At 47.1% G+C, this 23,471-nt stretch overlaps 1 protein-coding gene across 3 annotated transcripts in view; it reads left to right on the forward strand.

Moving 5' to 3' along the window:
- Nucleotides 1-23,471, forward strand: part of LOC133359721 (tumor necrosis factor receptor superfamily member 6-like) — an 84,971-nt gene that overhangs the window by 23,971 nt on the left and 37,529 nt on the right. For all 3 annotated transcript variants that reach the window (XR_009757185.1, XM_061578239.1, XM_061578240.1), the window contains exons 2-5: nt 3,945-4,038; nt 5,302-5,433; nt 8,045-8,146; nt 11,432-11,515. Coding sequence is in view for 2 of the 3 variants with exons in the window: in XM_061578239.1 (XP_061434223.1) it covers nt 3,945-4,038; nt 5,302-5,433; nt 8,045-8,146; nt 11,432-11,515 (412 nt within the window). In the remaining variant the exon portion in view is untranslated. The remainder of the gene's footprint in view (nt 1-3,944; nt 4,039-5,301; nt 5,434-8,044; nt 8,147-11,431; nt 11,516-23,471) is intronic.

A 23,471-nucleotide genomic window follows, 5' to 3' on the forward strand; every position in this document is an offset into this window, starting at 1 on the left:
CAACGTTTGAGCCACCGCCAAATCCAGACCGCCGACAGCTCTATTCGATGGACCCAAAAGCACGCCTTGTCCCGCAGTCTCTGCACCCAATGGCTTCCGCAACCGGAGGGGTATCAACATCTGCGAACCCGGGGGCACGTGCACCGTCTGCGTCGCTAGCGCTTGGATCGTTGCGCACGCCGTCCGTATTTCAGTAGGATTAGACAAAAACGAAATACGGCGACCCGATGGCAGCTCAATACAACGTTGATCCACGAGAATTTTAATGGGCATCTTAGCCAAAAAATCCGTGCCCAACAGACAAGGAACCGCTAGGGAAGAGGAGACGAAAACAGGTCCCGCCAATTTAATATTCCCTATGCAAATGGTCGCCCGAATCTGACCGATAATACCCAATGAGCCCCCATTTGCAGCGTAAAATGGCACGTCCACCGGAAGCAGAGGTCGACATTGGACGGGGAGAATGTTATAAATGAGGTCGGAAATTATAGTCGCCGACGCTCCCGTGTCCACCAGCACCCTGACCTCGACCCCGTCTATGAATCCCGTAACGACCGAGGAACCCGCCGACGCAGCCACTATTCTGTGGCCCAACTCAGACCATTTAACGTCCCCCCGGCTCCGTACGAACCCCCCTCTCCGAACCGAATCCCCGACCCCCAATCGGCCATCCTCCGCCGCAAAGCGACGGCCCATGTGTGTCGTGTATCTAAGCCGAGCATGTGAAGTGCCACGACTTGCCGGGGGTAGTTGGGACGACTTGGGGCCTTGGTCGTCGTCCAGCCGAGATCCCGTGGCACGCTGACGTGGAGCGCGGCACCCAGACGCCACGTGGCCCCGAAGGCCGCAGTTGTAGCACGTGATGAGGGACGTCGGAGGTCTCGGTTGCTCCAGCTTGCGGGCCGATCGCAGAGGCGAACGACCCCCCGACCTCCAATCCTCCGATCGTGCTGCAGCGAACGCCTCCTCCCGTGGGTGAACGACCTGGGCCTCGGTGACCACCGTGGCCGGAGCTGAGACCGCGGCAGCAGTGCAGACGACCACCTGTTTCCGCTTCAGGACCTCATGCGCCTGGATACTCGTTGCGACACGCAACGAACATATGTCGACTTCGTCGGCTGTGTTGATGGGGACCCCCAGGTCGTGCGCCAACTTCAGCAGTTGTTCCAAAACCATAGCGTCCTGCCCCTCCTCGTCCATACGAGGGAACGCGGCGTCCGCGAGGGCCAACAACGCCGTGCGGTAGGCGAGCGCGGTCTCCGTGTCCGCCTTCTGTCGTTCGTAAAATTGGTGGCGGCAGGCCGATGGTGGGCCGTACACCTTGGCCATGAGGCCCAGCGCAGCCTTGAGCGTGGAGCGGGCCGATCTCGGTGCGGCCCCGAAGGCCGCGAGCACGTCGTCGTCCAACATGGCAGGCAGAGCCCGCAGCGCCGTAGCGTCGGACCAGGCCGACATCTCTTGATGTGCGAGTAATCTTCGCTGGAATGCGCCCTAGTCACCCCCTTCCGCTTTGAAGGCTGTCAAGGCGGGAAGACGCTGCTGGAAAAAAATATCGTCCTCCGCCTCGTGACTCTCCCGCGCCGCCCCGTCGACATGCAAAATGGCGGCCCCTGTGGCGGGTGGCTGATGGCAGCCCGTAGCGCGCGATGATGACGCGAGCGGCAGAGATTGGAGGACCCCCGCCACGTGTTGCTCGCAGTTCCCGCCAAAAGATGGCCGCTCAGCAGAAATGGCGGGAATTTCAAAGTTATTTTGGCGGGAATCAGCAACGCGAGCCCTTTCAATGTCCGTCGACGTTCTCGCTCCTCCAGACGCGGTGATCTCCGCTAGGATGGACGCCGCGGCGAGTAGTAGTTCTGCCAGGCGGGAGTGCGCGTCGCGGAGTCCGGCATCAGCCCCCAGTCGCTCGTTGGGCGCCCATGAGGGTTCCTGTGGCGCCGGCATCTCCTTCTCTTCTCCCCCTGATGCCTGCTGGCCCGAGTCGTCGTGGTTTTCCTCCCGGTCACGCTCGTGAGTCCGATGAGTCTTCCTGGTATCCATGGCAGGAAGACTGTTTCACTCCTGATGCCAGTTGTAGTATTGTAAATTACAGCGGGAGACCACTTGACGGGTAGCACACTTTATTAACTCTTCTCTTGGCACAATGACACGTGTGGACAACTACAGCTCTTCCTTAGCCACAATAACACGTGTGGACACTACAGCTCTTCCTTAGCCACAATAACACGTGTGGACACTACAGCTCTTCCTTAGCCACAATAACACGTGTGGACACTACAGCTCACGCTACGCGTTCCACCTGGCTACACACACACGGGCTCTCCAGCCCCGTAGCTCCCAGGGGAACCTACAGACCCACCCCAGCTTGGGTATGGGTCACGACCATTGGGTCCCGTGGCCCGGCCCTCACACAGACGTCCGGCCTCGGGTCCCAAGGTCCCGCCTCTGAGCCGCACAGGGTCCCGGCCCTTACAAGGACAGCGGGACTAGGGGTCTCAGGGCCCTACCTCTTCCTTCTCCGTCTTCTGTCTTCACTGGTCACCAACTCCCCGAGCGCCCGCGCGCACCGCTTTATATAGCCCTTCGCTCCCGAGGAGACGGAGTCTATGCGGACCGCGATGTGAGCACCCACTAGTCGACCAATCACGACGCGCTGTTCCTACGATCCGTTTTTCCCAGCGCGTGTTACCACCACACAACCAATCGCCCCGCGCTGCCACACGACCACTCCCCGTCAGCGCGCGTCACCAACACACAGCCAATCACCCCCACATAACCCATGACCCCGCGCTGCCCTATGATCCCTCACCGTCAGCGCGCGTCACCGACACACAGCCAATCACCACGCGCTGCCACACGATCCCTACTGTCAGCGCGTATCACCACTACACATACATCATTGAACACATGTGTGTCGAGTTTGAGACATCCAGATCACTTACATGTTAACTCAAATTAAATTCATCGCAAATGTGGGAGCAGTGGTAGTTTCATATAAATCCGCTTCAACGGTAGCTACAGTGGAAACACAATTGCATTTCGAAAATATTAAATATTAGCTTTCTGTATAATATTACTTTTGCTAGACTACAAATCTTGCATTCTCAGCATGGTATAACGGAAATTGCATTGAAGTTGTTGGCCACCATTGCACGTGATTAATTAAGATGGGATATCCATAAAGGTGCATACAAAATCCATGTATAAATACAATTTAGTTATTAGTAATATATATGTAATAAAGGTCGTTGAGACAACTTCTGAAATGCAGTATTCTTTATTAAGTTCTGTCACAGCTCTCCCTATACTCGTTCCTCTTGCACTATTGCTCCTTCACGCTGCTGGCAGACCGCGTGAGAGGGAGAGAGAGAGGGAGAGAGAGAGGGAGAGACTGCTTCGGCCCGCCACGTGCCATGCTCCGGACCACGGCACCAGCGTGGCTTCGCCTTCGTTCCTCCCAGCTCTGACCCCGTGCTGTCCGTCTCCACCCCTTTTAATCCCTGGCCCACGTGATGCCTCGCAGCCAATCATCCTCTTCCAGGTGTAACCTTCGCATTACATCAGGGCCACGCCCCTGGCTCGACTCCCCATTGGTTGTGGGCTGGGGCCGGTAGAGTCAATCATTATCATCCAGGTGTAACCAATTAATCACCCAGGTGTAATCCATTTATGATCCAGGTGTAACCAATTAATCACCCAGGTGTAACCCATTTATGATCCAGGTGTAACCTCACATTACATATACACTAATGTTTGCTTGAATTGTATTAACTGCTTGATTTGGGGGCGCTGCAGTATTTGTCTAATTTGACCCTGCAATCTGAGGTGTTTTTCATATTCCTGCGAAATGAAATACCATTAAAATAGTCACCGTCCATGTCCTCCAGGCACATATCTGTTGTGTCAATGCTTCACTAAACATGGCTCCTTGTCGGTATTCTCAGGGTGTTCGGCGTGCAGAAGGGTCTGAAACTAAACAATGTCCCAATGACAGCTACAAAACTAAAGACGACGTGTGCTGCGGTCTCTGCCCTGCAGGTACAACTTGATAAAAAATGTTTTTTCAAAAGCTGACACCATTGCTGGGACTCGATTCGCACTTTGTTCCACTGTTAGAGCGTATGATTGGTCAGTCGTATCGGTCCTATTATCAGAAGCTGTTTTAAAATTCATATTTAACTGACAGCACAAACTACTCAATACAAGCCAAGAGTATAACAATACAGGCAGACCTTGATTAGCGCTCGAGAGGCCTTCCTGGAGAAGTAAGCGCGAGTCGAATTGGCGCTAAAAGTGGTTATTATACCATTTCATATATGGGGATGCGTTCCCAACAGCGTTATTTCTGATATATGAGCAATATGTTATGACTTTATTGAGTTATCGGTAACAGCTCTAATAATAAAACATATGTTAAACAGTAAATATATATTTTATAACATCAGTATGATGTACTGTACACACCCATGCATCACCCTGATGCTCACGACACACATGGATCTGACGCTCGCGACACACATGGATCTGACGCTCGCCACCTCGACTCGCCTTATCACTTGCTTTGTAACATCCAAAGTTATACTTTTCCTTGACACTTTGGTCACGTTTCCATCACTAACAGTTGCAGGCCTTTTTACAGACATCATGGATCGACAATGCTAAAAAACCCGCAAAAATAAGGCAGAGAGAGAGACCAAGGCGGAGTAAACACGTAACACATAATTATTCAAAGCATAATTACGTGTTAAGCACTGTCAGAAAAGGGAGTTTGCTTAACCATACTTCACCACACTGATCAATGCCGGTTATGCAGCAGAGAACAGTGTGCTTCTATGCCCCACATCCAAGCTCGTTCTCCAACCCACACTGACCGGCGTGGTGAAGTATGGTCAAATAAATTTCGATTTTAAGCTCTCGTGACTGCAGGGATTCATATTCTTGGTTCTTTCGGTAAAGTCACGTAGAAGGGAAATAATAAAATAAAAACAAAGCATAATACAATTCTCAGGACGGCTGCTTGCGTTGTGGCCGAAACGTCGTGAAAATTGTATTACGTTTAATTTTTATTATTTCATTATTTGCCTTCTACGTGACTTTACCGAAAGAACTAAGAATATGGTCAAAAACATATTTATGGTGTGGGGACACCGTCATCGACCAGTGAATTGACAAAATGCCTGTCAGTGTGCATGCCAAATGTTTATATTGATATTGCTTCACTGTAAGTCTGCATTATTGTAGTGATAACTCTGACCTGTTGCTTTGAACTCCTTTAATTTTTAATTGTATCACATCCTATAGGAACATTCAAGGCAGCAGACTGTTTGACTGATGGAGGAATCCGTAAATGTATTCCTTGTATTAAAGGGAAATTTTACACTGACAAGCCAAATAATGAATCTGCCTGCTTCGACTGCACCCCCTGTCCAGAGAGTGAGTATGGTCCAGATATTGTCAGCTTGCACTGTATGGCCGTGGTTAGGAACCAACTATTTATTCTTCATCGCAGTTACTATGAGGACGTGGGACTGTGGAGGGAGTGGTGAATTTTGTGTCTACAACCACAAACACCATTCAACAACTGCTAGAGCACTCATCCACTCCAGTCCTATAATGTCATATCCGCTTACCTAGAACACGGTTAACAGTATTACCCACACACATAGACATGCATAATTAGTCACATGCAAGTTATAAAGTGACTGCTTCAATAATAGTCAATATTCAACAAGGGATTAAATAATAAAAAAACTATATTCTTAGGTTTTTTCGGTAAAGTCACGTAGGTAAAACATTAAAATTAATAAAAGTAAAATAAAATAAAAATCACGACGTTTCGGAGGCAACACAAGCTTCCGTCTTCAGGTGGAACCGTCACAGCCACGACAGCTGTATCAAGTAAGTGAGAGATTGCAGGAGCTACCACTCCGTTTATATAATGGTTGGAGAGGGGGGGGGGGCAAGTAAAGCACACTTTTTATTCATATGGTAAGGTGAGGTTTAAGACTAAGAATAGACTGCATAACAAAGGCTGAGCCTTTGTTATGGAGAGGTACGGTTTGTGACTCAACCTGTGACAAGGAGACAACCATTAAACATGGTAAACCTTTGTTATGCAGTCGATTCTTAGTCTTAAGCCTCACCTTACCATATTAATAAAAAGTGTGCTTTACTTGGCCCTTCCCCCCCCCTCCAACCATTATATAAACGGAGTGGTAGCTCCTGCAATCTCTCATTTACTTGATACAGCTGTCGTGGCTGTGACGGTTCCACCTGAAGACGGAAGCTTGTGTTGCCTCCGAAACGTCGTGATTTTTATTTTATTTTACTTTTATTAATTTTAATGTTTTACCTACGTGACTTTACCGAAAAAACCTATGAATATGAATCCTTGCAGTCACGAAAGCTTCAAATCTAGAATTAAAAAACTAGTAACATGCTCTTCCACAGTTACTGATTGGAAAAAAATACCTCGACATTTCCCCTGAATATCCTTCTTTAGTATACACGGTAGGCATACGTCTGGGATTTACTCTGCATATATGATTATTGTGTTGATATATTCGCGTGCGTCTAAAGAGATGCCTACTCACCAATAAAATACGTAACAAATAACAAAACCCCATTATAGCAGAATAATACTTCAATCTAAAAAAACGATGAGCTTCAAACACACAAGCATGTGTAAATAAATAAAGCACATCTGAACATGTGGAAAACCACCAGAAATTCCTGACGTGAATTGTGGGTCCAATTCCTGAAGTGAATAGTGGGTCTCTCAGGTCGTTATCAAAATTTATTTGAGCAAATGCAATTTTTCAAATATAGTTTCATGGTCTTCTAATATAGGAGAGGCATTTGTTGCTCAGCAGATCAGCAGGTTGTGCTGCTCAGCAGGTTGATCCTATTCCTGTGCAAACGTCGCAAGACCACATACGTCCATATTCAATGCTAGTTGTCCAACGATTAATGCTGTGCTCGCTGTCAGTCTGCTGACCCAACCTTACCGAGAATGTAACCACCCGCTTGATGTGGCATAAATCTGCGAAAAAAGTTCAACGTACATACATCGACCTGAAGTCCCCGCTTAGTTCAGTGGACAGAAAACCCGTGTCGCTGACGCTGAAGGGCGTCCCAGGACCACCCATGAACTTGCTTCGGGACCTCCACACTAACACGAGAGCATGGGTTCGACTGTCTCCAAGATTTGCAACTATATCTGGAATATGGCAAGGATGCATCCTCACTCCAGCTTTATTTTATAGAACTATTGAAGGCAGAATGAAAAACAGTCGTAAAAGACGGGAGGCGCAAAGTGCACGTCATTAAAAACATTGCTGATGGTTTCTGCATATGTAGAGGGGCTGTTAACGTCCAATGTCCGTTACAGATCTATTATATTTGACACCACAGTAGGAGCAGATGGTTTGCTTGTGAGCAAGTGTGGATTTCATGTTTAAGGCATGTACCCTTCTTGAGAGTAGGAGGACTGAAAGATTGACTATTTTATACTTAGAGTTTTGACTTTGTATGTTGGTACTTAATATTTGAAGAACGTTTACATATTATATTTTTGATGTACAATATAGAGATTGGATAGTGCACACGCCCTTAATAAAATCTGGATATACACAATGACGTAATTTAAAATTAGAATTAATTTAGAAATGGAGATGTTCCTAGATAACTACATAGAAAAAAAAAATGTGACATGAGTGAAGTCCATTTCTGTGGCAGCAGGCCATCGTCCGCCAGGTAGTAAGATGATTCACACTGAACTTTTCTTTGTTGTTTATATTTTAGCAATTATGGTAGTCAAATCACGTGTGGTTCATGCACATCAAAGCAATGTTGGCAATTGTACTGCACGTTTTAGTAATATTGACAGGTTTATTACACCTTAGTTGTGCATGCAAAGAAGGTTTGCTGCATTGCCACTCAGCAACAATGACGCATTAATGATGTGAATGCTTTGCTTCAATCTCAATAAATAATGTGCACTTTTGAGACAACGTGTGCATTTTTTAATTTTCATTTTTTTCAGGAGAAGAGATTGCACAAGAATGTATGAGAGAATATAACTCAGTTTGCCAATGTAAAGAAGGATACTACAGATCGAATGGACAGTGTGTACACAATAATGAAGGTATGTTCGCTTTCGTAAGACCAATAAACTCCACATTCGTCAATAACACTGATTTATCGGGCAAACTACATGTTATATACATCCCATGATGTTAGAGTAATCGAAGGGGCATCATTCTCATCCAGACAATGGTATTTGAAAGATGCCAGCTCCTGTAATCAATCTATGGATGGCATGTTCCTCAAATTGTTCTGATGGTCCATCCCACCAAGAGGGCATCGCAAACTCTGCACGTGATGGAGGTTTTACAAAAAAGTGGCATATTTCTTTAGAAACCCTCGAAGGAGAAGTGAGCGGACACACATTTCTATTCAATTCCTTGTAATTGAGTGGATGCTTTAAGAGTAATTTTGCTTGCAGTACGTTTACTGACAATACTGTCACGAACATTACAACTCGCATTAAATATATAGTGGAATAGCGCTGGCTGCTGGAAGAAAAGTGTATCTGTGGCATACGGCAGTCCTGACGTCAGCATGCCAGGATATATACGAGAGGGGGATCGAGGGGAAAGGTCACAGAAGGGGCTCACCAGGAACCCACGAGTACGTTCCAGAAAGGGGGCGTGGCCAAGGCCGAGCGAGGCCTTGCTGACAGTATAAGAGGGGCCGCTGTGGGGGACCTCGGGGCTGTTGTTGGAGTGGATCCCCATCGTGCTGCTGAAGTCCATCGTCACCGTTCTTCTCATCGTCTTCATCATTCTTCTCGCCGTCGTCTCCGTCTTTACCATCTCGGGGCGCCGCCAGTCAGACAGCCTATCAACTGTTCTAACTAAGTGGTATCGTTGATAATAGATGGACTAAATATAAAATGTGTTAACCCCGATGGTGCTCGTTAAAAAAAGAAGTGACTCCAAGTCTTATCGTCTCCAAGGTAGTCACGAAACATATAATAGTAGAAATACAATAAGAGTAAGTAAAAAACAATCATCAATATTCTATCAACTGCAAAAACAATGATAATAGTATCAATGCCATGAACCATAAGACCATAAACAATAGTACTAAATGGGAACTTTTTTACCAGTGTAAAAATATGAAAAATAAAATAGGGTTTACACTTTCTGGCAATAAAACAGGTGTTAAGATGTTGAAACATTAAATAAAAACATGACTCTTCACCACAAGTACGTGTGGTTAATGCAGATGATTCCTTTCAAATGGTTTCTATTTGGTATTGGAAAATCTTAACACCTGTTTTATTGTGAGAAAGGGTAAATCCTATTCTTATTTTTTCAATAGAGTAGTATTATCAATGGCCTCACAAATAAGGGAAGCAACTTTACATACCGGTGTACTTGGATAATGGGTAATTTTACTAGTCGCGAGATGTTTAAGGAGAATGAAGCGTCAACTGGGGATTCCCCCCTCGGGTAGGATGTGCATTTGGGGAGAGGCCAACATTATCTACAACTGCCGTATCCCTGCTTACTTTATCGGCAGTGGGCGGGGTGTGATACCTGCAGGGAAACTGTGTAGGACGTGGGGACACGACGACTCTGAACTCTCCCACTTTGTTCCCTTAACGGACTCGACACCTTCCTACCCGGCCCCTTTCACCTGCAGATAGTCGGGTCAGTGTAGCGACGGCGATAGAATTTCACTAACATGTACATCAGATAATGACACTTTACAACATAAAAAACTGCCAAAAATGGATTTAAGAAAAAAGTGGGAAACATTTGTTTAAAATCTGATGATTATTGCTTTTCATCAAGATGAATACATTTCTACAAACACTAACCTTCTTGAGAATGTATTAAGAAGACAATGACTTAGGACACACTTCTTACCAAGTTCAAGTTAATTTATTAGGTATAGCCCTGTGAGCCATTCGGCTCTTGAATCGGGTGCAACCCCAACAAACAAAAACATGAACAAAAAACATCTTAAAGTGAATGTGACTGAGTGCAAACAGAAAATCCAAGAAGAGACAACAACATATTGCAAGAAAAAACACATACACCAACGCTGTGTGCAAAAATCCCAGTGGGATGCAAGTCAAACAACAACAACAACCACAAGACATCTTCTTGGTTCTTTCGGTAAAGTCACGTAGAAGGGAAATAATAAAATAATAAAAATTTTACATAATAAAATACAATTCTCATGACGTTTCGGCCACAACGCAAGCAGCCGTCCTCAGGTCTGTCTTTACGACATACCTGTTCTTCACCTGAGGACGGCTGCTTGCGTTGTGGCCGAAACGTCATGACAATTGTATTTTATTATGTTTATTTTTATTATTTTAATATTTTCCTTTCTACGTGACTTTACCGAAAGAACCAAGAAGATGAATCCCTGCAGTCACGAAAGCTTTAAATCAAAATTTAACCACAAGACAACTTAGATTAAGGCCATCAGTCTAACTCTGTACTACAACAAACAAACATGGCTAAACCAATACACTTTTCGAAATCACCAAAATAAAGCCATGAAAGCAATGAAACAGTGATCATAGGAACTGACGGAATTTTCACAATAAATGGCATAAGCAACATGTACTACCAAAATCCTGCAGCCATAGCTGGCTGCATGAGTCACTCCACAACAGCAGGAGCATCAATCGGAGTATTATTATTTTTCAATGCACCTTTAAGATCAGCACACTAAATCAAAACACAGGTCAAACTTTGTAGCGATCATCCGGAGCGAAACATTTTATTTTAGGCCACTGAATAGCAATGGCAGCTATTCAGTGGACCCCGGTTTGAGGAAAATATCAGTCGACTAGATAAATATTCATATACTGCCGTGTGTAATTGGCATATAAATTATGGTTTTTGCTTCACATTCAATTATATTAACGCGTGAGAGAACATGACTGTGGAAGAGAAGTGTCCCAAGTTTATAACCTTGATGAACATCATAGCATAGGGGTTTCCAAGAGGAGGACCACCATTGCTGGGAAACCTAGAGTAGAAGAGCTAACCAATGGGTTTACCAGGTGCAATGAGGTAAACTTGAATCAGGATGCAAAGAAGTATGGGGGTAGGGGGGGTGACAGAAAGGTGATTTAAGAGACTCGTACCAAGCATCAACATCCATATCCCCATGAAACGGTTAGAAAAGGATACAACAATAATATAAAAGTATAATTCTTTAACTTTTTTTTCTGACTAGCAATCTTAATCTCAAAATAAAAGAAGGGTTTAATCGCTTAATAATGTTTTTCCGAGTAAAATTACATTCGTGTGTTTTAAATTGTACATGTTCTGTATAACCGCTAATAATGGATTCCCTTTAATGCGTTTCTCATTATCTTTTCTGTGGCGGTGCTTTTTAGTTGCATTTCGTGGGGCATTAATTGGAATGGCGATAATCGTCTGCATCGTCATCATCATCTTTCTCTGGAGGTGGAAAACAACAGGTAAGAATTGCTCATATTACAAATTTACTATTTGATGGGAAAATGCATTTCCTAAACATTGTTACAAAACAGTTTAGTGACTACACAACTCTTTTAAAAAAATGTCACCACAATTGAAAACAATGGCCCACCATTTAATGTTTTTATTTTGCAATTCCTGCTTTTAGAATAAATATAATGGATATATTTAAAATTCAAAATTGCAGTGCATGGCAGATTACCTGTTTTGCAGCATTTAGCTGATTTATAGACGAGTTTTGTACATGTATCCAGACGCGGTAATATCGCACACACGCGCCATGTAGGGTCTCGAGCTGGCTTCAACAAACTCGGTAGCTGACGTTTACCCAGTTCAGGACCCGTCTCTAAGTCCTTACTGTTATTTTGCCAGCTTAGGGTTGTGGAAATTACCTTGGCTTTTTCATATATATATACACTGAAACATACACAGAGAGCAGCTTTATTTTAAATCGCTGGCCTAAGTAGTGTTCCAAGTAAAGTCAAACGTTTCCCTGCTCACACAATTGTGGGTTGCTTCCAACATTTTTCGGCCATAAATCTAGAATTGAAATGGCACATTACTTTGAGAGGTGATTATCTCTCTTAGACAATTACAGCTGACTTTCTCCTGAGTTGTACTCATTGTATTGACCTTGAAGGACGACAGGCCCGTGGTTGATAATTTGAACAGGAAGCTCTTGAATTGAAACGTTTCACTTTTCAAGTGTCGTAGACTGTAATAGCGCAATTTGTAAAGGAAGTAACGACACAACAAATATGATTAAAGTTCAATATTCACATCAAAGCAATTACCATCATTAACAGGGAATTACAATGAATGTACATATGTAACGTCTCCAACACATTGGTTGTTGAAAAGGTGTGAGACGATTTTATCTTCTGCAGCGTGCGTTCATGTCAACTTACACCATCAAAAGTGACCTGGGCCACCGATCCTTTTCTCCTCTCTCTTTCCCGTTCTATCGTCCCCGTTTCTCTCCATCCAATCACTTCTCTCCTTCCGTCCCTCGTCACACCTGACCTCTCACCTTCCACGTCGGGAGATACGTCTGACGTCATTCGTCTCCCTCCACCAACGGCAAGTGAGATTATTCGTAGGTGCGCTCTCTCAGCCCATTTCAATAGATTCTCGAATAAGTCTCGGCCAGTAATAATTAGTTTAACACAACACTTCAACGTTATTAAATCAATTGAGTGTCCTTGTTGGCCAGCATATTCTGAATTCAGATTCGCATCATCACCTCGCACAGAAATCTTCTCTCATCAAGACGCTCATATATCGTGCTAAAACAGTGTCAAATGGTGAATGTCTGAGGAGAGAGATTAATCATGTTAAAGAAGCACTACGATTAAATGGCTACAATAATGCAAAAATTAACAGAGCATTGAATGCTAAACATAGATCGAACAGCAATACTGCTGAAAGCAATCGGGTTATTAAACAATATATAAAAAATTGCAGGAGTAACGGACACATTCGCTAGGGTTTTGGAAAAACAAAAAATCAGAGTAAGATTTGGCATGGTACAAAAAATTATAAAACTAGTATCTTGTTCTAAAGACTAATCGCCTACGGTGTGTATCAGATACATTTCTTATGTGGCAGATGCTATATTGGACAAACGGGAGGTAACAGCGCAAGACTAAAAGAACACCAAAGAAATATTAAATACTCAAACACAACTGCAGAACATGCTTGCCAACAAGGACACTCAATGGCTTTTGACAAAGTTGAAGTGTTGTGTTAAACGAATTATTACTGGACGAGACTAATTCTAGAATCTTTTGAAATTGAGAGAAATACAAATAATTTTAACCGCTCTGGCAGCTACAGGATTAGTATGGCCTGGTAGAGTATTGTAATAAAAGGACTCAGACGCTTCTCTCTCTGCTTCGTGTCCTTTATTGGGTTCTTGTCTTCTCCCACACGGCACTCTCTTATAGACACTGTATTTGTAGCCCCCGGCTGCTATCGCTATTGTAGCCTCCTTCCTCTCCCCGCAGACTCTCTCCTTTCTCTATTGTAACCTCCGTCCTCTCCCTGCAGACTCGCTGCTGACTCCCTATGCAGATCCCCGCTGCTTACTCTATATGCAGACCCTCTTGGCTGCTACTCCGTGTGCAGACCCGCTGCTGACTCCGTATGCAGCCCCGCTGCTGACTGCAGCCTCCTCGCTGCTTCGGGTCGGTCACCGCTGGCCGACGGTGCCGATCCTCGCTCCCTCGTGTCCGTGGCGATCTCGCCACCCTCCGCTTTCGCCCTTCGTGGCCTCTCTCGTTCCTGGTCCCCCGTCACTCCCCATCCTCTTCCGGTTCCCCTCCCTCTATAGCTTAACCCCTCTCCCCCACGTGACCTAACTCCTCCCCTCATGACGTCACTTCCGGAGGGCCGTTTACGCCCGCATTACATCACCCTCCCCCGTAGAGAAAATCCAGCCGACCTCGGCTGAAATACAACTTGACAAGCAATGCGGGTGTAAAGGACCAACACATAAAAAGACACGAAGCATGCAACAACAATATAACAAGAACACAACACAATTTAACGAAACGTGAGGGATTTCGAGCGAGTACGGGTAGCCGGGCCGTCCCGGATGGTCGGCAGCCCACCCGCCGAGCGGGAACGTGGCAGGGTTTTAAGGGCGACGGGAGCAAGTTCATCCGTCGCCATTGGAGGCCCGCCACCGTCCCGGTCGCGTTCAGAGACGTCCCGTAATCGCGTCCGCGGAGGGATAGGAAGAGCTGCAGGTCCCGTAGGTTCTGCGGGTCCGGTCGGCATCCCACGAGCGGAACGTCCTCCCTCGTGCGGCGTCACGGCCGGCTTGTCTGTAAAGGGTACGACAGGCGCTCTTGCAAGGTCAGCAGGCACAGGCAAGGGCGAGTCGGCAGCAACAGACCCCGGCAAGGCAACCTCGGGAGATGACGCATCCGGTCGCGGGGCAATATACGGCTTCAACCGGGATGTATGCACGAACCAGCGCCGCGAACCAACCCGAACACGCGCCGACTGTGGGTTGGGAACCTCAATGAGGCGGACCGATCCTTGCCACGGTTTATATAATTTAGGAGAGGTACCTGGCCGCACCTGTGGGCAATGGAGCCAGGCCAGGTCCCCCGTTTTCCAGGGGCACTCCCCCTTTGAACGTCGGGCACACCGCTCATTCCTGGCCTGGGCTTTGGCCGTAGCCATGCGGGCTCTTTCCCTCGCCTCAGTAACACGGCGAACGTTGTCCTGAATATACTCAGGAAGAGGCTTAACAGGTCCCCTCGCACCGGTTCCCAACTGCTCATTAATTGGCGGCACATTTTCACGGCCGTACATAAGAAAGAACGGCGAGTATCCAGTAGCCGCGTGCGGCGTCATGCGATACGCCGAAAGCACCCCAGGGATATGCAAATCCCAATCAGATTGATTTTCCCCGACTGTATGGCACAGCATGGCGGACAGGGTCCGATTTAACCGTTCCACCATACCATCCGTTTGTGGGTGGTAGGGGGATGTCCGTATCTTTTTAGTTCCAAGAGCCGCACACACCTCCCCCAACAATTTGGACGAAAAGTTACGGCCTTGATCTGTAAGGAGCCTCTCCGGCGCCCCCTTGTCCATTACATACCCAAATAGAAAGGCGTCAGTGATAGACGCCGCTAACTGGTCAGGCAAAGGCCAGGCCATCGGCCAGCGGGAGAGGTACTCCACCCCCACCAGTAAATACTTATTTCCCTTAGCGGATGGCGGAAAGGGTCCCAAAATATCTAACGCCACCAGCTCATTAACTCGAGATACTTGAATCGATTGTATCGGCGGAACATATGGATGTTTAGGCGGCTTACGGCGGGCACAATCGGGACACGCGCGAACGTGACCGACGACATCTGTCGTCATGCCGTGCCAATAGTAGTCTCGCTGCAGCGTCAATAGGGTTTTCTGCACCCCCAGATGTAAAAGTGTGTCACAATGCAGAGATCTAATCAATTCGTACCGCAATTACGCAGGTACAACGAGACGCCAGTGTTCCTGTATCCCTTCCCTCCACATCAGCAACCCATCTCGGAGAGCAGTTTCCGGTACACCACCCGCACCGAGTCCCTTACTTGCCTTCTCCGTTTGTTTTCGTAACGTCACCAAGGAATCGTCCAACATTTGCTCCCGAATCCACACAGACCGCGGGAGACGCAAAATCCCATCAGCCGGTCCCCCATCAACCGGTCCCGGTGTAAGCGGAGTTTCAAGAACATCCACCGCCAGCGCGACAGGCTGAGGGGGGAGCTGAATCGGTCCACACCTATGCGTCCCCGACGCACACGCACAAGGGGATTGTTGCGGCAACCTGGAAAGTGCGTCCGCATTAGCGTGACGCACACCCTTCCGATGGTGAATTTGGAAGGAAAATTCTTGCAGCGTGTCCAGCCACCTCGCCAATTGTCCGGATGGCTGGTCCATCTTAAGAGCATACTGCAAGGCCGCATGGTCCGTGCGGACAATAAACGACCGACCGTACAGATACGGTCGAAATTGGCGGAGAAAAAAAACAATGGCCAAAAGTTCCCTGCGAGTGACGCAGTAGCGGGTTTCCGCGGGAGACAAAACCCGACTCCCATACGCCACCACGCGCTCAACTCCACCTTTCGACTGGGACAACACCGCCCCAATACCAGTGTCACTTGCATCCGTATCCAGAATGAAAGGATGTTCAAAATCCGGATAATCCAACGTCGGTGCAGTAGCCAGTAAATCGCGCAGGCTCCGAAACGCCGCCTCCTCCGGCGGTCCCCAAGCAAATTTGTGTCCCTTCCCAGTAAGGAGATGCAAAGGCCTCGCGATAGTAGCAAAATTCGGAACAAACCTCCGATAATACGAGGCGAACCCCAAAAACCGACGCACATCACCCACCGTGGCCGGGGTTGCCCAATCACGGACACACGCAGTTTTCTCCGGATCCGTGGCCACCCCGTCCGCACTAACAATATGTCCCAAGTATCGAACGGAGTGTTGCAGTAGGTGACATTTCTTTGGCTTGAATTTCAAATTAGCAGAACGCATTCTGGTGAACACAGCCTCCAACCGCAGTAAATGCTCATCAAATGTGCGGCTGAAGACAATAATATCATCCAAATATATCAGACATGTCTCCCACTGCAACCCCGTTAATACCAACTCCATCAACCTCTGAAAAGTGGCAGGGGCCGCATTCAACCCCATCGGAAGACAGTTAAATTGGAATAACCCCTGCGGCGTATGGAAAGCAGTCTTTTCTCGCGAGGGCTCATCAAGGGGGAGCTGCCAGAAGCCCGAAGAGAGATCTAGCGTTGAAAAAAACTTAGCCCCTGACAAGGCGTCGAGAGAATCGTCCATACGCGGCAGGGGATACGCATCTGCCACCGACACTTTATTCAACTTCCGAAAATCCACACAAAATCGCAATTTACCATCCTTCTTTTTAACCAACACAACAGGCGCGCCCCACGGGCTATTAGACGGAAATATAATATCCGCTTTCAACATGTCATCCACTGCCCCTCGAACATGCTCACGCTCAGCCGGACTCATCCGACGCGAGTTCAAGCGGATAGGGGCAGCGTCCCCTGTGTCGATATGATGATAAAGCAGCGAGGTGCGTCCCAAGTCCAAATCGTCGGAGCTAAACACATCCGAATAACTCGATAATAATTTATGAATCGCACAAAGCTGTTCGCCGGAAAGGGCCGAATTTTCCCCACACAATTCAGCGATCCAACGATCATCCACCCCTCCATCGTGTGAAACACCACCCACCAGCCCTCCGTCCGGCAGATCACTCTGAGCCGTAAACGCCGTGGTGGCATGTGCCACAACGGTACCAGCCGGCACACACACGCTTTCAGTACTCGCATTAAGCACCTGCAAAAACGGCCGCTGATCTGGACGGACAATAGTTTGCGCCCCCACTAGCGCCAATCCGCCCGTAACAGCGGCGGACGGTGACAGCAAAATCCCAAAAGCATCCTGCCGACCCGGAATCGGCTTCCGATATCGTAAGGGAATGAGCATCTGCGAGCCAGGTGGAATATCAACCGAAACTTCCGATAACGCCTGCACCTGGGCGACAGGAGCCGGTCGCCCCCAGGCGGACTGTAAAAATGCCAATTTCCGGCCCCCCGGTAGTTCAGTGCAATTTTCATTGATTCGAATTAGAATGGGCATCTTAGCCAAAAAATCAGTACCCAACAGGCAAGGAACCGCCAGGGACCTCGAAATTAACACAACGCCCGAGGCCGAGACTCCCCCGATAGAAATGTTAGCGTCCACCTGGCCCACGATGCCCATACTACCCCCGTTTGCAGCGATGCAGGAAGCGTAAGCCGGCCTCACGGCCCCCGGTGGGATGTTCAAAAGATGGAATATCACATCCGAAATAATGGTCGCGGACGCACCGGAATCCACCAAAATGCGTACGTCCACCCCTTGGATCGACCCAGGTACAGTGGACAAACCGGTAGCGGCCGCGACAACCCGCCGAGCCAGCTTACGCCACTGCGTTATCGAGCGACAAGGCGCAGATACTGGCCTCCCGTATTTAACAACATCCGCGTCGCACAACAACGGCGATGAGTGAGGTGTCGGGCCTTGCCGGGTGTCTGGTGCGCACCGACTTGCCTGTGCTGGAGGATCTTTCTTTGGAGCGTCCGCTGTCGAGGCCTCCTGCTGGGGCGGACCCGGAACACGGGCCCAGCAGTCCCTGGCATAATGGCCCCGACGGCCGCAGCGGAAGCACTCGACGCACCGGCGGCGCAGCCCGCGGCCCCGGCCCGCTTCGGGCCGGCCACGGAGCAGAGGCAGCCGACAACTCCTTCTGGCCGCTCCCATCCGGCACGTACACGGCCTTTGTAGGGTCCCACCCTACGGCACCCCCTTCGACGACAGGACCGCCCGTCCACGCCGTGACCTGTTTCCAGCGGCGGAGATTAAACTGGGCGTCCAGACACTTGGCCGCGGCCCGGGACGTGAGCTTTTCGTGACCGCACGCCGGCATAGGAATGCCAAGATCTCGGGACAACTCCAACATCTTCCCCAGGATGAGAGGTTCCAGCAGGTCAGGCTCCGTCTCCGGGTAAGCGGCCATAGCAAGTTCCAACACGGCGCCCCTATACGCCACCGGTGACTCCTCAGGTGCGCGTTGCCGTTGCACGAATCGGCGATGGGCGTCATCCGGTGGCTCGTACGCGTCCGCCATTTCATCGAACACCCCTCGCAGAGTCTTCTTCTTCGCAGCTTTTATGGAGCGAAAAAAACGAACGGACTCATCATCAAGAAGAGTGGGAAGCACCTCCAGTGCCTCAGCGTCCGTCCACCTTGCTGTACGTACCGCCGCCAAAAATCTACAGGCGAACGCACTCCAATCGCCATCGATAGAGAATTCTTTGACGGTTGTTAGGTGACGACTGCGACTCCTTGGCTTGCTTCCTTCCGCCGCTGACTCCTCCGGTGGTAAATTCAACAAGGCGTCGCAACGCGGTGTCGACAAGATGGCGGCCGACCGTCGCGGCGGTCCCAAAATGGCGGCTTCCCGCTTTCCGTGGTGCGCCACGCCCAAGATGGCGTCTTCGCGCCGCGTGGCCGATGGCGGCGCCATCGAAGACGACCCGGGCTCCTGCCGATCACCACCATCACCTTCCAACGCCGCCCTTGGCGTGACAAGGTCACACAACTGTGTGATGACGTTTTTGAGAGTTACCAGTTGCTCCGCCATCTGGGTCCATCTTAAATCGGCGTCCTTTGGAGCAGATGGGTCCGACGACGCGGCAACCTCCTCGACACCCGGACCCTCACGGATCTCTTCCTCTGCCGAAGTCAAGCCGACTGCAGGAGGAAGATCGTCGTCGTCGGAAGATGAAGCCGACGCCAGAGATGGAATATTCTTTTTCCTCAATTGTTTCGCCATGCCGTTTCACTTCTGACTCCAGTGTAATAAAAGGACTCAGACGCTTCTCTCTCTGCTTCGTGTCCTTTATTGGGTTCTTGTCTTCTCCCACACGGCACTCTCTTATAGACACTGTATTTGTAGCCCCCGGCTGCTATCGCTATTGTAGCCTCCTTCCTCTCCCCGCAGACTCTCTCCTTTCTCTATTGTAACCTCCGTCCTCTCCCTGCAGACTCGCTGCTGACTCCCTATGCAGATCCCCGCTGCTTACTCTATATGCAGACCCTCTTGGCTGCTACTCCGTGTGCAGACCCGCTGCTGACTCCGTATGCAGCCCCGCTGCTGACTGCAGCCTCCTCGCTGCTTCGGGTCGGTCACCGCTGGCCGACGGTGCCGATCCTCGCTCCCTCGTGTCCGTGGCGATCTCGCCACCCTCCGCTTTCGCCCTTCGTGGCCTCTCTCGTTCCTGGTCCCCCGTCACTCCCCATCCTCTTCCGGTTCCCCTCCCTCTATAGCTTAACCCCTCTCCCCCACGTGACCTAACTCCTCCCCTCATGACGTCACTTCCGGAGGGCCGTTTACGCCCGCATTACAGTATTATTAAGTAATACATCCCACAACTGTATTCCTTATAGAGGCAATGCATGCTAATTAACGGATTACTAGTCTATTATATGATTACAATAACACCCTCCTCCTCCGCCTCTGATCTCTGCACCTAATGGGTTCACAGTGATGACGTCATACTGCTCTATTTAAGAACGGAAGCAGGTGGATTTCTTCAATATTCTGGCAAATCGCCCGATGATCCTGGATGTAATTAACAGTGAAACGTCGTACTCAAATTGTAAATGTTGTGAATTTAATCTCCAACACACCAGTGGGCTGAAGTAGTAACTAATTGGCACGTTGTTTATGTCACAAACCTTAATGGCTGTGTTGGGTGGTGGAGGGTTTAGACACATTTATACTTATGCAATCTAACCCAAAAACCTTTATTATGAATAATATTGGTCGTGAAAGCCTACGTGTTAAACTGCCATGATATTGATGACGTTTCAACGCCCAGTAATAAAAAAAACGTGCATATTCGTTTCTACTAAAATTGATTGTAACTCATATTATCACTTGTGTGCAAATAATCTGCAATGCGCCAAAAGAACATGATAGTACTTGGCTGAGTAACCACAAAACAGGTTTGTTGATAATGGTAAATACATTTCTGACCTCACAAACTATAAATAACATTTGTAATAAGACGTTGGCAATAACGCTATTATTTCTCTTCATTATCACAAAAGCTTTTTGTGGGCTTTGAAAAAAGTACAGGTGCTTCACACGTTATTGACTCTCAACACATTTGCAATAACAGATACAACACATTTGTGGATATAATGCTTACTCTACCTGTAACCGAATTTTCTTTTTAAATACAAGACTTCATCTGAAAACCGCCCAACTATTCCTATTGAAATCAGACTGCTCGATATGTGTTTTGTGTTATATGTATTCATTATGATTATAACTTAGCATATTTGGTATTCACATCATTCGTCTATCGCAAGGCTACCATGAACGTGCTATGTTTCAAACATATTCTGTGACATTTTTACAGTAGGGGTGATGCTGCTTCGTGTAAATCTAGTTAAGTAGTTTGTAGGTAATTTTAAAACATTTGGAACTTGATGCCAGCACACAATGACCTACTTATTTCGAATGATGTAAACAGTAAAGTAGACAAAGTGTAGTATTTATTGTTAATATAGCTGCAGTAATAACCAGGATGATTTGCCGAACAAGTGGCAAACGCGCTTTTGCTGGGCAATGTGACTACCCCATTATATTTGAAGTAGTTGGCCTGCAGCCACATCTCCAGCATACATGTTTTGTTGCCATCCTTCTCCACTTCCATGGTGAATTTAATGGATGGGTGGATGTAATTATTGTGGTTGAGAAATTGGTTCAATGCTGGCAGGCCATGTGGCCAAATTACGAAAATGTCATCTACATATCTCTTCCACAAGGAAGGACGTAGGGTGGATGTCTGGATGGCATCTGTTTCAAATTTCTCCATGAAAACATTCGCTATCACTGGTGATAAGGGGAAACCCATGAGGGTACCTTCATTTTGTTTGCAGACAGTTACCATTCCAGGTGAAGTAAGTGTTGGTAAGGCAGTCCCTAACTAGAGAAGGAACATCAGGGTTCAGTCCATGTTGGACTAAATCTTCAATTATTGCTAAGGTGTCAGGCACAGGAATCTTGGTGAACAGAGAAACTACATCAAAGCTGACGAGAAACTCATCTAGGGACAGTGAAATGGCCTTGATTAGTGAGACCAAGTGAGCTGAGTTATGTACTGCTGAGGTAGTCTTGCCAGTGAATGGAAGCAAGATATCAGACAGAAAACGGGATAGTTTGTAGGAAGGTGAGTTGATAGTGGAAACGATGGCCGAAGTGGAGTGCCTTCTTTATGGATCTTAGGAAGACCATAGAATCTGGGTGGTTTTGTAGCAGAAGGTTTTAGGAAGAGCCGTTTGACTGGTTCGATTAGAGAAGTCGAACTGGTAATGATATTGTTGTTTTTTGTAGTCAGGCTGTTAGTAGGATCTTTGTTGATTTTGGTGTAACTGCCATCATTAAGAAGGTCCTGGATTTTGTTCTTGTATGTGGTTTTATCCATGATGACAGTAGCATTGCCCTTGTCGGCCGAGAGGATGACTATGGCATCTCTCTTTTCAATTTTGCGAGTTCAGAGCGCTTATCTTTGCTGATGTTACTAACGGGTTTCTTAGCATTTTTAAGGATGGTGGCAATTTCAGATCTAGCAACGTCTGTCGGGGTGTGTCCCAAGCCTTTGAGGGCTACGTCGACCTGGGAGATTATATCATCCACTGGGATATGCTTAGGGGTGACTGCGATATTCAACCCTTTAGCGAGTACCGATTTTAGGCTGTCGGAAATTGGGATGTTACTCTGATTGATGACAATCTTGTTAACATCTAACTTTTTAACGTCTGGCTCTGGCTTATTTTTTGACAGGACGTTGAATTTAGCGATCAAGTTAACTTTACATTTGGTTGACATTGAATTAGCAGAGGGGACTGTCACGTTATTTAAATGGTCCCAATCAGAAGTGGACATTCTTCTTGTTAATATTAAGTGTAACTGTAAGAGAGTATTGTCTAAATTATCAAGTTCAAACGGAGCAATCTTATTCTCTCTGAGATTAGTGATAGGCTGATCTTTAAACAAGATCCGTTTAGCGTTAGAAGAAGTGACAGCAGCAGATGTGAGTGTAAATGCGATACGTATTACCTTGTTAACGCGGCATCTCTTGAGGAAGGTTAGCGACTCGATTAGTTGCACCTTCTTGTCCCGCTGTCTGCGCCTGAAACGTCGTGATATAATGTATCTTGTTTTATTTTATACCTACATTACTTTACCGAAAGAACCAAAAAGTATGGATCCCTGCAGTCACGAAAACTTCAAATCCAGTATATTAACCTTAGTAACCATTCATCATTACAAATTAACTATAACGAAGCAGCATCACCAAGTCAATTTGTATTATATTAACAATAATATTTATATAGTAACATCAAATGTTATTGGACCCATAACATATTCCATTTTTACAGATGTAATTACTCCAAAGACAAGAAATAAGAAGAGCCACTTTATTGAGTCGACATCATAATGAACAATATTATTGAATCTACATCATGGGACCTCCTTTGACAGTACCAAAAAAATAGAATAGGTTTTGCCCTTTTTTCTGGCAACAAAACAGGTGTTATGATGTTAAAACACCAAACTGAAACCTTTTACAAGGAATCATGTCTGCATTAACCACGATACTTGTGGTCAAAATGCAAACAAAAAACGTACTCTGATAATATATGCATTGTTTTTTAAACTGATTGGTCCACATCAGAGAGCTTTCTTTTGAGCCTCGTCTCAAAACGGTGTAAAACCAAAGGACGCCTTTTGGCAATGCAGATGTAGTGACATAGGACGTCACTACTGTGTCGGCC

The sequence above is a fragment of the Lethenteron reissneri genome, chromosome 65 (assembly GCF_015708825.2).
Source record: "Lethenteron reissneri isolate LAM-NWPU_2019-01 chromosome 65, ASM1570882v1, whole genome shotgun sequence".
Lineage (NCBI taxonomy): Eukaryota > Metazoa > Chordata > Hyperoartia > Petromyzontiformes > Petromyzontidae > Lethenteron > Lethenteron reissneri.